The sequence below is a fragment of the Pteropus alecto genome, unplaced genomic scaffold (genome assembly GCF_000325575.1).
Source record: "Pteropus alecto unplaced genomic scaffold, ASM32557v1 scaffold94, whole genome shotgun sequence".
Lineage (NCBI taxonomy): Eukaryota > Metazoa > Chordata > Mammalia > Chiroptera > Pteropodidae > Pteropus > Pteropus alecto.
Window position 1 is genome coordinate 12709696 of NW_006437736.1, and position 13278 is coordinate 12722973.

General features: G+C 41.3%; 1 protein-coding gene across 1 annotated transcript in view; it reads right to left on the minus strand.

Moving 5' to 3' along the window:
• ANO2 (anoctamin 2) overlaps positions 1-13278 on the minus strand; it is a 280595-nt gene that overhangs the window by 217320 nt on the left and 49997 nt on the right. Inside the window, exon 3 of the mRNA XM_015591465.2 lies at positions 9720-9818. Coding sequence (XP_015446951.1) covers positions 9720-9818 — 99 coding nt within the window. The remainder of the gene's footprint in view (positions 1-9719; positions 9819-13278) is intronic.

The following is a 13278-nucleotide window of genomic DNA, read 5'->3' on the forward strand; positions in this document are numbered from 1 at the left end:
GATCCACTGCCCCTCACCCTCAGCCCCACCAGCTGGGTAAGTGTCTCCCAGCACTTCATAGATGCGAGTGCTGAAAAAGAGAACGGGGGCCAGTGTCTGGGTCCCAGGCAGCCCCGGCCTGCCACGTGCTACATGTGTATTCAAACAGACGTGAGTGAGGCTTTAAAAAAGAAAACCACCACCCTTATTCCAATATTTTTTAACTACGCATCTAAAAATGGCTTAATAAAAAAAATTCAAATTCACTTCCCATTCCATTTTCATATTTTCAGCTTCACTATTAATGAAAACGTCATTACATTTTCATACCTTCGGCTCTGCTGTGGTCTCACCAGGCCTGTACGCGCATCTAGAACATGGCCATGGGCCATCTCCGGTTCCTCCTCACTCAAACCACAGCACTGAGGTGGCACCGATTCTTTTTTCTGATTTTTGAAGATGAGAAGCATTACAGGAAAAAACAAAGCCAAAGTATTCTGCACTCTTCCCAGCCAATTTAAATAGCAATCAAAGAGCGTGCACCAAAGCCCATAAAGATATCAAATATAAACCCTACCCTCTCAGCTGTGCCTTTATTAAAAACAAATGTTCGGGAACAGACAGTGACAACACAAGAATAAGTCAAGGGGAAAGGCCCTACCTACGGCCGACTGTATGTGAACAGCAACAATTCTGGTTAATTTAAAAGTTCTTGATGATAATATCAAAGGAAAGGCATTTGATGGCTGAGTAGACAGTGACCTTCTGCCCAGGACCCAGAATCTACAAGTTCTTCATCCATAACGAAGCTCATAGTGTTTCTCCTCCTTCTTGCCTTCTGATCACCAGGGAGGATTCGCTAAACTATCAAAATAGTCCTAAATCACCACCTGATAAAGGCCGGAGTTGGTCAGGGTGAGGAGGGAGGAGTGTCTCTGTTGTTCTGAAGTTTGCGTGGACTGCACACAGCTGCGAACTGGAACCCCTGCTATGGTACGGAGGACCACAGCCGCAAGAAGATCCCGGGCTGCGGGAGCAAGAACTATTCGGCATCAATCAGTCTCTCACTCTCAAATTCACTGGGCATCGATTCCCTATGTAACATCGTACTAGAGTTTGCAGGAATACACAGGAAACAAACTATAGTTTCTGTTCCCAGGGGATTATGGTACATTTGAAGACACGAGAATAAGTCACCCAAAGCAGTTAAAGAAAACTCACACGTAAGACAAATACGGACTGTAGGTAAAGGTGAGATCAGTGCAGCTGAAGAAATAAAGGAGGGTCCATAAGGGCAGTGAGATTTGGGCTGAGAGGCAAAGGAGGAGTTTATTGTTTATCTAGAGAGGATGAGGAGATCATTTTAAGACCAGAGGCAAATATTTAAAGTATTTGTAAAGACTCCAGGGCCTGGAAGAGAGAGAAAAGTACTCTCCTTTTGACAAGAGTCTAAATCGAGGAGCTCAAGGCAGGCTCCACAGAGGGGCACAGTTTGGAGGAGAAAATCTCAGCACATGCAGAAAAGGAGTTTATTGTTTATCTAGAGAGGATGAGGAGATCATTTTAAGACCAGAGGCAAATATTTAAAGTATTTGTAAAGACTCCAGGGCCTGGAAGAGAGAGAAAAGTACTCTCCTTTTGACAAGAGTCTAAATCGAGGAGCTCAAGGCAGGCTCCACAGAGGAGCACAGTTTGGAGGAGAAAATCTCAGCACATGCAGAACTCAGAGGAAACCCAGTGACGTGGCCAGGCTTGGAGAGACGGGCAGCCCGGATGAGGGGCAGCTGTCCACGGGCTCCACACACCACCTCATTTAAAACACAGCTTGAAGAGGTGGCAGATGTTGGAATTTTCACTCTTAGATATTCGGACACAGAGTGTGAACGACCCCAAAGGGTATCTGTCCTCAGGTCCCTCCACTAACATCAATAACGGAGAAAGAATTAACGAATTCACAAATTGCCATTTGGCTTACGTGTGGACCACAGCACAACAAAGCTGTGACAGAGAATATAGGGTCTAACCTCCTTACTTTACAGATGAGAAGGCTATAACCCAGCACGGTTAAATAACTCACTGGTAGTGACAAAATAGAAATGTGGGCTACCTCTCCCAGTCCGGCATTATTTAATCTAGGATGGAATCTCCCAAAGCATGTTCTGCAAATCACTGGTTCCCAGGACATCTATTAATACACCTATTAATAACCTATTAGTGTTCACCAGGAAATAAGTTTAACAAAATTGAGCTATTTTCTTTACTGCAAACCGTCTCAGAACTTTTAATTGGTCAAATAAATTGTAATGTTTAGTATTTCTAGAGTTTGTTAGACCATGAAATTTTTTTTTTGTAAAACAAAAAACTATCATTCTATCGTATACACTTTGAGAAATGCTGTTTTAGACCACGGTGCCTTAAGCCCTAGTCATGATTCTTCAGTAAAGTGAGAGGGTAGAGCTTTGGAACCAGACAGAAATGAGTCTGAGTCCTGGATCTAACCCCCTTCATACTATGTGACCTTCAGTAAGTTTATTAACCTCTCTGAATCTCAGTGTCCTAATCTATAATATGGGGCTAAGGCTAGTACCTACCTCATGTTGTCCTGAGGATAAAAACAAAATAATACAAGTAAGGCTTTCATCAAAGAGCACAGCTCATAAGAAGCACCTGTTATATTTAAAACTCAATTTAATTATCTATTTATCAACTTTATGGGCTTTGGTGCACGCTCTTTGATTGCTATTTAAATTGGCTGAGTGCAGAATACTTTGGCTTTGTTTTTTCCTGTAATGAACTGAGACATTGGTCTTTTCCTGCCTTTGGGCTCAAACTGAAACATTGGCTCAACATGGGTCTTGAGCCTGCCGGCATTTGTACTGGAACTACACTATTAGCTCTCCTGGGTCTCCATCTTGCTTTCTGCAAACCTTGCGACTTCTCAAACCCAAAATCACTTGAGCCAATTACTTGTAATAAATATATATAATATACACACACACATGCAACCTCTTGATTATATTTCTCTGAAGACCCCTGACTAATACAAGCCTCAAATCTGAGAAACAAGAGATGTTGCAATCTTGGCCAGGCTGAGTACCTGACCCTGGGTGGGCACCATGAGCCTGGGGGAAGGCCTTTCTGTGGAACTTTTGTGAAAGTCGTGGTTAACCAATCAGAATTTTCAGAGAGACAATAATAGACATCTAAAAACAACTGCCAATAATTGACAAAACTTAATGAATTAAGATTTCCCTCCTAAGGGGCCACTCGGGTTAATAAAAATGTCAAGTTTCTTTGCTTTTTTTTAACTGAAATTATATTAGTTTATCAGGTAACACTGATTTTCTCACAATGATTGAAAAATTCTTAGTGGCAGTTACATATGTTTTCAGCTAATGAAAAAGAGAAGATAAATTATTCTTTAATAAATGCAATTTAGTCTATTAAAATATTTTAAAACATGAATTCCATAAAGAGAATTAAAATATGAATCGTACTTCTGCTCTAATCTTTATCTTTTCTTTTCAATTACAGTTGACATTCAAGGAAAACCAAAGAAAAATAAACAAATGGGAGTAGATCAAACTAAAAGTTTTCGCACAGAAAAGGAAATCATCAACAAAACAAAAAGACAACCTATCAAGTGGGAGAATATACTCGCCAATGATACATCTGGTAAGGAGTTAATATCCAAAATGTATAAAGAACTCATAGAACAGACACACACACACACACACACACACACAATCCAATTAAAAAATGGGCAGCAGACATGAATAGACATTTCTCCAAAGAGGACATACGGATGGCCAACAGAGATTCATATGAAAAGATTCTCAATCTCACTAACCATCAGAGAAATACAAATTCAAACCACAATGAGATATCACCTCACACCTGTCAGAATGAGTAAACTTTTCTTTGAATCAAGTTAGCTCATAGTAATATACCTATATTACTTTGTAGTACAACTCTCTCTGAACTATAGTTCAACATTACATTCTCAGTTTTTATCCAGAATCAATTAAGAAATGACCAAAGAACATTCCAGAACCTTACATGAACTCATTACTAAACATATGTCCCTTACATTATTCGTATCTTTTATATAACAATTATGCCTTAACAACAGGATAAAGTTTGCCTTCTCTGACAAAACATATGTTCATTTCCATGGATTACGTGTGCCGCAGTCCTTTCTGCCGTGGCTACCAGAAAACTCACAATGAAATTTGTCTCACTTGCCTTAATCACTCTTATTTTTTATTTCGATTATCATTATTTCTCTGTATTTCCCAACTTCCTCCTCAATTACATAATTCTTTTTTATGTGTCCTTTTTAAAAATGACCTATTTGTATTTATGCTTTCGGTTGTAATCCATCTCAAGTCCTGTTTTGGGAAATAGGCTAAGATATGAATCAAATAACCCCAGATTCGTGGGGGAAGAGCCAGGAGTAGAACTCAAGGTCTCCGCTTGTCACACCTGCTGTCTATCCTTTAAAATGGGTGCCTTCAAGCCGTCCCTCCTGTGCTGTGGGGCCTGAGCACTCTTCCTGCTGGCTTTCCAGTGACTGCACTGCAGACCTTGCACAGGGAGCCATTATGTCTACGGACACCCCAAGGACCCAGGCTGTAGGAAACAGAAATCCCCCAGCACACAGTCCAAAGGCCATCTGTTCCCGCCTCTCCATTGATTTCGTGTCTGGGCTTCTGGCTGCCTTGGCAGATTTAAGGGACTGGGCCTGTTTTCCCCCCAACGCTGCAGATGTTGGCTGTGAAGGAAAACAGCAAGAAGCAGCAGCCCTGATTTGATGCCTACTGTGCTGCCCGACACATACCACAAATGAACAACAATACCAACAACAGTAATACAGAGGTTATCTTGCGTTGTGAGTGCCTCTAACCTAGACATCCTAAATACATTTTTGCTGCTCCTTAAGACGGCCCTCCATGACATTTATTACTCCTGGATTGGAAATGAGGGGAGCTCTGAGCCTACTTTCCTAAAAAGGTATGACTTGCTGGAAGTTAACAGCTCTACTGGCATGGTTAGGACTCATAAGCTAAAGTCCTTACAGGCCCCTGGGAACAGCATACGTGACCCCTGCAATAATAGTCACTCTATTAATAATAGCTACAAAAGCCTTGACAGGATTGGACAAAAGTGATTTTCACCCATCCCAGGCATGTCACTTCTTCCAAATTTAGTAGACTCTGGCTGGCTTAGCAGGATTTCATTGACAAGAATGAACAGTTATCTCCCCCTCATCCATGCCTGGCCTTGTCTCTGCTGCAGGCAGCACTTGGAGAATAAATGAATGTAAGGGGTGAGAAAGGCGGGTGTTCATATATATACGAAGTGAATGAGAAATAAACATAGATGTTGACTACAATCTAGAAGAGGCACTTTGGTAACAGCTGAGGTGAGAAAGCACCCATTGCAAACCTTCCCAGGCTGCTCGGGGCCAAAGGCCAGGCCTTCCCACCCTCTTCCTGTTCATGAATGAGTGTCCCTCACAAAATTCTGGCTCTTCTGTTGTTGTTTTTGGAAAACAAATGCTTCTTTCCAAGATTCCCCCTCCCAGTTAATATCTGTGCTCAGGACTCTGAGTCCCTGGACGTATTACTATGGATTTATCCAGGTTTGAGATCTCGATTTCGTGATTTCCTTCCCATCTTCCTGGACTCTCTGGACCCCGCTGAGTTATGACACAAACTTCCACCGGCCTGGAAGTTGCTTAGCTGATCCCACACCATGCCTCAGTCTTCCTCCACGTTCCCCCTGCCGTCAGGATGTGGCTCTCTGTAAATGTAGTTTATTCTCATTGTAGTCACTTCCCAAACCCATTAAAGGAGGAGAAAAATGCCACTGAACCCAACACTAACCCTCCACAGACTGCCCTGTCTCCTCCTCCCCTCCGTGCTCCTTTCTCATCTCAGGAACGGTGTTTAATCCCATCCCCCGCTCTGGGCTCAGGTTCTCAGATTAACTTTTAAAAACATATGCATCCTACCCAGCACACCAAGTTATATCCTCCTCTCCTGGTTATGACACCCACTGTGAGGTCAACAACAAACCACTGCATTCTACGGATACAAAGAAGATCAAAGTCATGTAGCTGAACCCACAGAAGGACACCAGAACAGTCCACCTGTATCGAGTCTGGGGCCCAGAAACTTTGGGGGTAAGTTCTTTCTGTTATATATGAAGCCCCATAGGAGCTACCACCCTGGCTTTGCGTTCCCAACTCTCTGGCCCACCATATTTACATGCAGAACCTGTCCTGTGTGAATGAGCTACTCTTTGCCATAGCATTTAATTAGTGTTTTGATATCTAGGCATGTGTCTTCTTCCTGTTGTGCCTTTGACCGTAAGCAATCTGAGGGCACAGACTGTTTCTGTACCTTCAGGGCCTCTCCAAAGACTCGACTGCAGTGGGAGATCCATCAGTGCTGGCTGCCTATTGGGTCAGGAGAGAAGTTGGTTGGGGCACTAGGAATTGAGAAGACATATAAAAATTTTTGAGAACACAGACACAATAAACTCCTATATTTCCACAGTCCTGGTTAAAAATTGGATTCTCACAACCTCCTAAGAAACATAGGGCAGGAATTCTTATGTCCAGATCACAGATGAAGAAACTGAGGCTCTGAAAGATGAAGTGACATCCCCAAATCACACAGCAAATAAGTGCAGAATCAAGGCTAGAAGTATGGTCTTCTGAGGACTCGTCTACCACTCTATGCCTCCACAATGAAAAGGAAGGAGGGGTAGAAACAACCTAAGTGCCCATAAATGCCTGAATGGATAAAGGAGATATGGTGTATATTCACAGTGGAACATTATTCAGCCTAGAGAAAAAAGACATCCTGCCATTTGCAACAACATGAAGGGGTCTGGAGCACATAACGCTAAGTGGAATAAGTCAGAGTAAGAAAAGTACTGTAAGATATCACTTACGTGTGCAATCGAAAAACTAAACTTGTAAAAACAGAGAGTAAAGTGGTGGTTACCGGAGAACGGAGGATAGGGGAATAGGAGATGTTTAAGAGTATAAACTTGCAATAGTAGTAAATAAGCTCTAGAGACCTAACACACAGTACGGTGATTATAGACAATAATATTGTATTATAATCATCAAACTTGCTAAAAGTCTAGAACTTAATTAATCCAACTACCAAAAGAAGGATAATTACATAACATGATAGAGGTGCTAATTGTTACAACAATGGCAATCATATTATAATATGTAAATGTATCAATTAACATGCTATACACCTTAAATTTACACATTATATGTCAAACATATTTGAATTATAAAAAAGTAAATGCAAAAAGAAAAAGAAGGAGAAAAACTTGGAGATGACTGTGTTATAATATGTCCTTACCCAAAATATCTTACAAATTCAAGTGCAGGTACCATTCAGATAATAATGGTAAGTTCCGACAGGCTAAATGTATAAAGGCACATAAACCCTGAGAGCAGATATGCTCTCAAAGGCATGAGCCTGTGAAAAAACAAGCAGAGACCAGAGGGACCAGAGACAGGCACTACTTGGGGACTGAGTCTGGGAATGAGGAGAAGAAGGTGGTAGAGAAATAAGAGGTGTCATAGGGTGTTCAAAGGACAGAAAGAGATGCTAGGAGAAGGCATGAGGATAGAGAGGTGGAAGGGAGAGGGAAGAAGGGAAGAAAGCACAAGAATGAAAGAAAGATGGAAAGGAGAGCAAAGAGAGAGACAAAGAGGGGAGAGTAGAAGAAGGATACACACTTCTGTGTCTCCAGGTTTCCTGCTAAAAGGATCGTCCTGGGAGACAGAAGCAGTAGCATGGGCATTAGAGTTTTGCTCACCTTCTTTCCGTGGATCAGCCAGCACAGATCAAAACATAGGAAACAAGATACAAATAGCATGAGATTTAGAGAACATTAGATGTTCAAATAAAACCGAGAAAGGAAAAGAAATACATATGTTAAAATTAGAAGGAAGACAGAAGAAAAAGAAGATAAAGGGTTGGCCAAGTTAGGACACCACTGGAGGGAAGCAGAAGCTTCTATCCAAGGCTAAGACTTGGATCATGTTGGCAACAGACGGGAGAACATCGGTGGAGGAGGAGCGGAGGTCCGGAACGAACACAGTGCATGTACTGAGGACAGCAGTAATAGGCGTGAGAGGTCTTACACTAGGAGACAAAGAACACAGCAGTGCAACCAAGGGGGGAAAGATCAGTGTGGTCCTTGTGAAACCAAGACGCTCAAGCTCGTGACCCCAAAACACTGACCTTGTATTGGAAGAATATTTGTAGCTAGTATTTCATGTCTGTGTTTGTTTAATAGTCACGTGTCCACCTGCCATGGAGGTGTTACCTCTCTTCATAAACCTATAAGAGCAGAACCCCCAGATTTTATCTTTCTTATGTAGGGGATTCATAATGATGTCACACATGATGGTATTGGATGAGTAATTTTTGATGCGGACAGTCAATCTGTTGGTAGTGAAGATGGTGTAAGCATAGCCAGGGATGCTAATCAAAACGGTGTTGCCAACTATAAAGATGCTACTGATAGTGGAGAAGGTGATGAAGGCAGGTGATAATAGTGATGCAGAAGGCAACAAAGGCAGAGTTCTGTTAATGATGGAGAGAGTGGAATCATGGTCTTTAGAATGATAAAGATGACCTCTGCAAAGCTGGGTCACCGCTTATGAAATAACACTGTGTGGTGGGGGCGCGGGTGAGGCAGGGAGAGAGAGACAGAGAGACAGAGACAGACAGAGACAGATAAAGAGACAGATCATCCATAGATCACTCATGGTTAAACTAGATTTTTACCTGCCCCAGGACCCTTCCTAGAGATATCTCAAATGGTCAAAGCCAATACCCACCGGTTTGCCCTAAAATATCTGATAAAAATAAAATGCTGAATTTGTGGACATGTTTCCTTTCTCTTTGAAGGTATTTGCTGGATTTAATTTTACAAAGAGACTGTCACCTAGGAATTTCCTGGGGGAGATTCTTAAATTATACATAGACTATATCGTCTAAAAAGGACCTCAAAAGTCATCTAAACTGTGTGGCTTTTAACCAGATGAGGATCAGAACTTCCGGGGATTTTTTTTTCACAATACTGATGCCAGAACCTCATTCCATACCAACCAAAAAAATTAAAAATCCCAGAGAGGGGACACTGGCTTAAAAATTTTGAAAGCATTCTCCAGATGATTTTGATCCACTCTCCTGATTAAGATCCTTCTATTTTACAAAAGAGATGAGTGAAACCCACCATCACACATACTTAGGGACAGAGTCTTCTGTCATTCTCAGAGCAAGTATGGTGTTATTCTCCCTGCATGCTGCTGACCTGATCAGCATGGCTTGCTGTCTATTCTCATTACTGCATTCACTCTATAGAAATACCTGGCAGTGTTGGAACCCAAGAAAAGAGAGAAATGAGGTATGATGGAGAAATAAAGAAGCTGGATCAGGGCAACATTTGACTTCTCATGGAGCACATCCCAAGTGGAGCTCTGAGGTGAAAGGATCTCCCAAATCCAGCCCCTCCCCATACCCCAACTCTCTTCCCTGTCCCACCCATATCATTGCCCAATCCTTAGGATCCCTGGGGAGTCAAGTATGATTTCGACTCCACAAAATCCATGTCCCACCTGACCCTGTTCCCAAATTATTCATATCCACTCAGCCCTCAGAAGGCCCCCAAACCCAGGAGAAACATGCTCGTACTTTCTTGGTAGGAACTTTGATCTTCAAGAATTCTGCCTCTCTGGCCAGCACCTGCCACGGGGCATGTATCCGGACAAAGATGGATCCTTGGCTTTTACTCTGTAAGGTACAAAGGAAGAAGAAATGGAAACACTTATAAGGATATAGCTCAGATGTCTGGCTCCCCAGCTTTCCCAAACTAGAAGCCCCAACCTGCTGTTTCTTCAGTTTCTGGTTTTTCTTCTCTTTAAATCTCACCAGAAGCCAGTCCCCTCTCACCCATACCCCATCCAGAAATGCTCTCATCAAAACCCACAGGGTTGTGTTCCCAAAGTATGGTCCCTGGGGTTTGGTGGCTTCAAAGGGAAAAAAGAGCTAAAACCATAGTGTTCACAGATGGAATTGTGAGCAATTGTGATCGCAGAAATCCCATTATCTCTTGATGGCATTTACTTGGTTTACCTCTCCCAACATTCAGTAAACAGCCTGCAGTTTGTCTGCACTCACATATTTTCATTGTTTATTGTTAAGTTTGTATTTTTGCTCTACTATTATGCCATGTCATAGCCTGAAATCACAAAAGTGGTTCACCTAAGCCTAAAAGTAATGATATAAATAATAATTTAAGTAGTACAACTCAAAATAATTTCAAATGTAAATCATAATCAGGGCTCCAAAGTGAATATAGAGTATGAATCTACGTCCCAGCACAAGCAATTCTGCGAGTGTATTGATCTCACCCAAAAACGAGAAGGAAGGAAGGAGAATACAGTGATGAGAATTTGAATATTAAGTCTTATTAACTTAGCAATCCATTTGGCCCTGGATTCGGTGTCTGTTATAAAAATCGGTCAGATTATAACATGAAGCCATTAAATTCTTCTCATTCTCAAATAAAACCTCAAAATTCTTTTCAGAAAAAGCACATACAGGAAAAAAATACTTTCTGACATTAATTCAATTAATTTTATCACTAAAGAATGAAAGAGACCAGAACAAGGAGGAAAAACAGGCAAAAGCTTCATCATTTGTGAGAAGCTTCTAACTATCTGCAAAATTAATCACAAGCACTGTGTCCACAGAGAAAGTTGAACAAAACAATAGCAAAATTCCTTCATCAAATGACTGTTGGAAGTCACCTAAAACCCATGCACCGCAGTGGGAAGATGCTGGTGTCCTGACCAAAATGCCATTTACATTCGGACACAGCCTCTGAGGGGCAAAGTGGGACTCGGGACATAGAGTATACTATACAGAGAGAAGTCCTTGCAGCTTCTTGTTCCATTTACCCCCTGAAAACCCATGCTACAGAAAAAAGGAGGTTTTTATTGCATTACTGTATTTTTTTGTGAAGCAGAATGCATGGAGACCTGAACTGAGAAGGCACCAACTCTGTGTACAGCAAAGGTGTCACTGTTCACATAAAAGCACTTGTCCCTTTTGAAAATCATTCCCCATCTTCATCCACAAAGACCCGTTGGTGGTCAACAACATGCCCTCCGTTCTTGGTTTAGTATTGAAATAATAGTGGAAGCCAACCACACACAGCCTCCGACCATCTGCCCTTGCAGCATGCCAGGCAGAGAAATAGATGACAAGGAGAACACTCCTCTCCCTACTGAAGTACGCTGAGTATGACGGGGCTCATACGTTTTTAAAGTGACGAATAAAATAAAAAGATATCTTATGATGCTCCTAATGCGAGTGAAGACTACTTCTACAATTTTGAATGGCGGTTCCACAATACATTCAGTAATTCAAACATCCAGAACCTAACTCCGCTTTGGGAATGAAAGCTGATGATTTTACAAGGGAGAAGAATGAAAAAGAAACCAGGATTTCATGGCAAATTGAACTATGGTATAAGTCTGGGATAGTCTAAAATATACGAATACCTAAAAAGAATAACAATAACAGTGATGCTTATTTACTGAATGTGTATCATGTGCCAGGACGGAGCCAGGTAGTGATGTGCTCATAGAATCGTCACAGCCATGCTGTATAGCAGGCACTATCACCATCTCTATTTTACAGTTGTGGAAATTAAGGCAGAAAATTTTTAAGTAATTTGTCCAAAGTTACATAGGTAGTATGATTTAAAAAAAAAAAGTATTTGAATCCCGGAAGTCTACGCTCTACCTGATTATTTTTTCCTCTCATCAGAGACAGATATGACATGTTATTGAGCATAGTTAAAAACCACATCCAAGGGTTGCAACGGAACATAAAGACATGCTTTTCAGTCAAAAATTGAATCAAAGGATGGATAAGGAATCCATGAGGCAGTCCTAAGATGAAACACTCAACCTTCCAGCTGCCAAGTGGTCATAGTTATGACAAAACACTGGAAGTGGACTTCGACAAGATGTCTCCCCAGTTTCCATATCCATCTATGGTTGCAATATCCAGGACTACTAGGCAGAGTCATCAATCATTTGCTGCTACTTTTAACTGTAATTTCAGCTTTTCTAATTTAGTGAAAATAAAGAATAAGAAAAGGAATCATCTGTGAAACTGACCTGCAGGTCAGTCCTCCATCATGGCCCCAGAAACAATGTTTTTGGTGAAAATGGAAAACAGTACCATCCCTCTCACTATGATGAAATCATGATTATTACCGATTTTAATATATTTTGTTTGGTTTTATTTTTAATTTGTGATGAATGCTTTTATTTTTTATTTTATCTAGAATCAGTGGCTCAAGTGTGTACCAAATGTCCATTAAGTCGCTGCAGATGTTTAAAGTTTGAGAAAGGGTTGGGCGGGCCAAGGTCAAATCCCATGGACTTACTGGCAGACTGTTAGCTGTCCCCTGACAGCCATTCGCATTTTCTTCATTTTTTAACTAAGCATATGGCTGTCCAAAGTGAAGACTATATCCCCCTTGCAGTTAGAAGTGACCATAATACTAATTTCTGGCCAATGCGGTATAGGTGAAAGTATTGTAAAGCAGTTTCTGGCCACTCTCTTCAGAGACAGCAAGTAGATGCCTTTTGCGCCTTCATCTTCCCTATCCCTGATCTACTGCCTGGAACATGCATATAAGCATCTTAGACCTTGAGGTCAAAGTCAAGGCCAAAAACAGCAAAGTGTCAGGAGTTCTGACTCTATAGCCTGTCAGTGCAGCTCTGGGCTGTCTCCTGGATTTTTATGTGAAAGGTAAAATTTTACCTTGTTTAGCCCATTGTGGTTTTTAGATTCTCTATCAATTGCAACCCAACCTTATACGAACTAATGCAAAAGTGTCCCCAATGTGGTGCCATTAACTGCCTCCAGCAAAGCATGCTTCTTCTCCATTATCCTCAAATGGAACTTGTTTCAGATGAAAATAAAAGCTGGAATACAATTTTGTGGTGCTAATATCTAGCCATCATGTTCCTTTTATGCCATGTAATATTGTTACCTTCTCATAGAAAAGAAACTGGAGAACCGATGTGAAATATTAGCTGGTGTGACTGGCTATGTCTCCCAAAGAAAAAAACAAAAACTTCTGAGCAGAACTATCACCAAATGTAGAAGCTCTTTTTACTAAACCGGGAATCTAAAATTGGAGGTTAACATAGTTTGAGCTAAAAAAAAA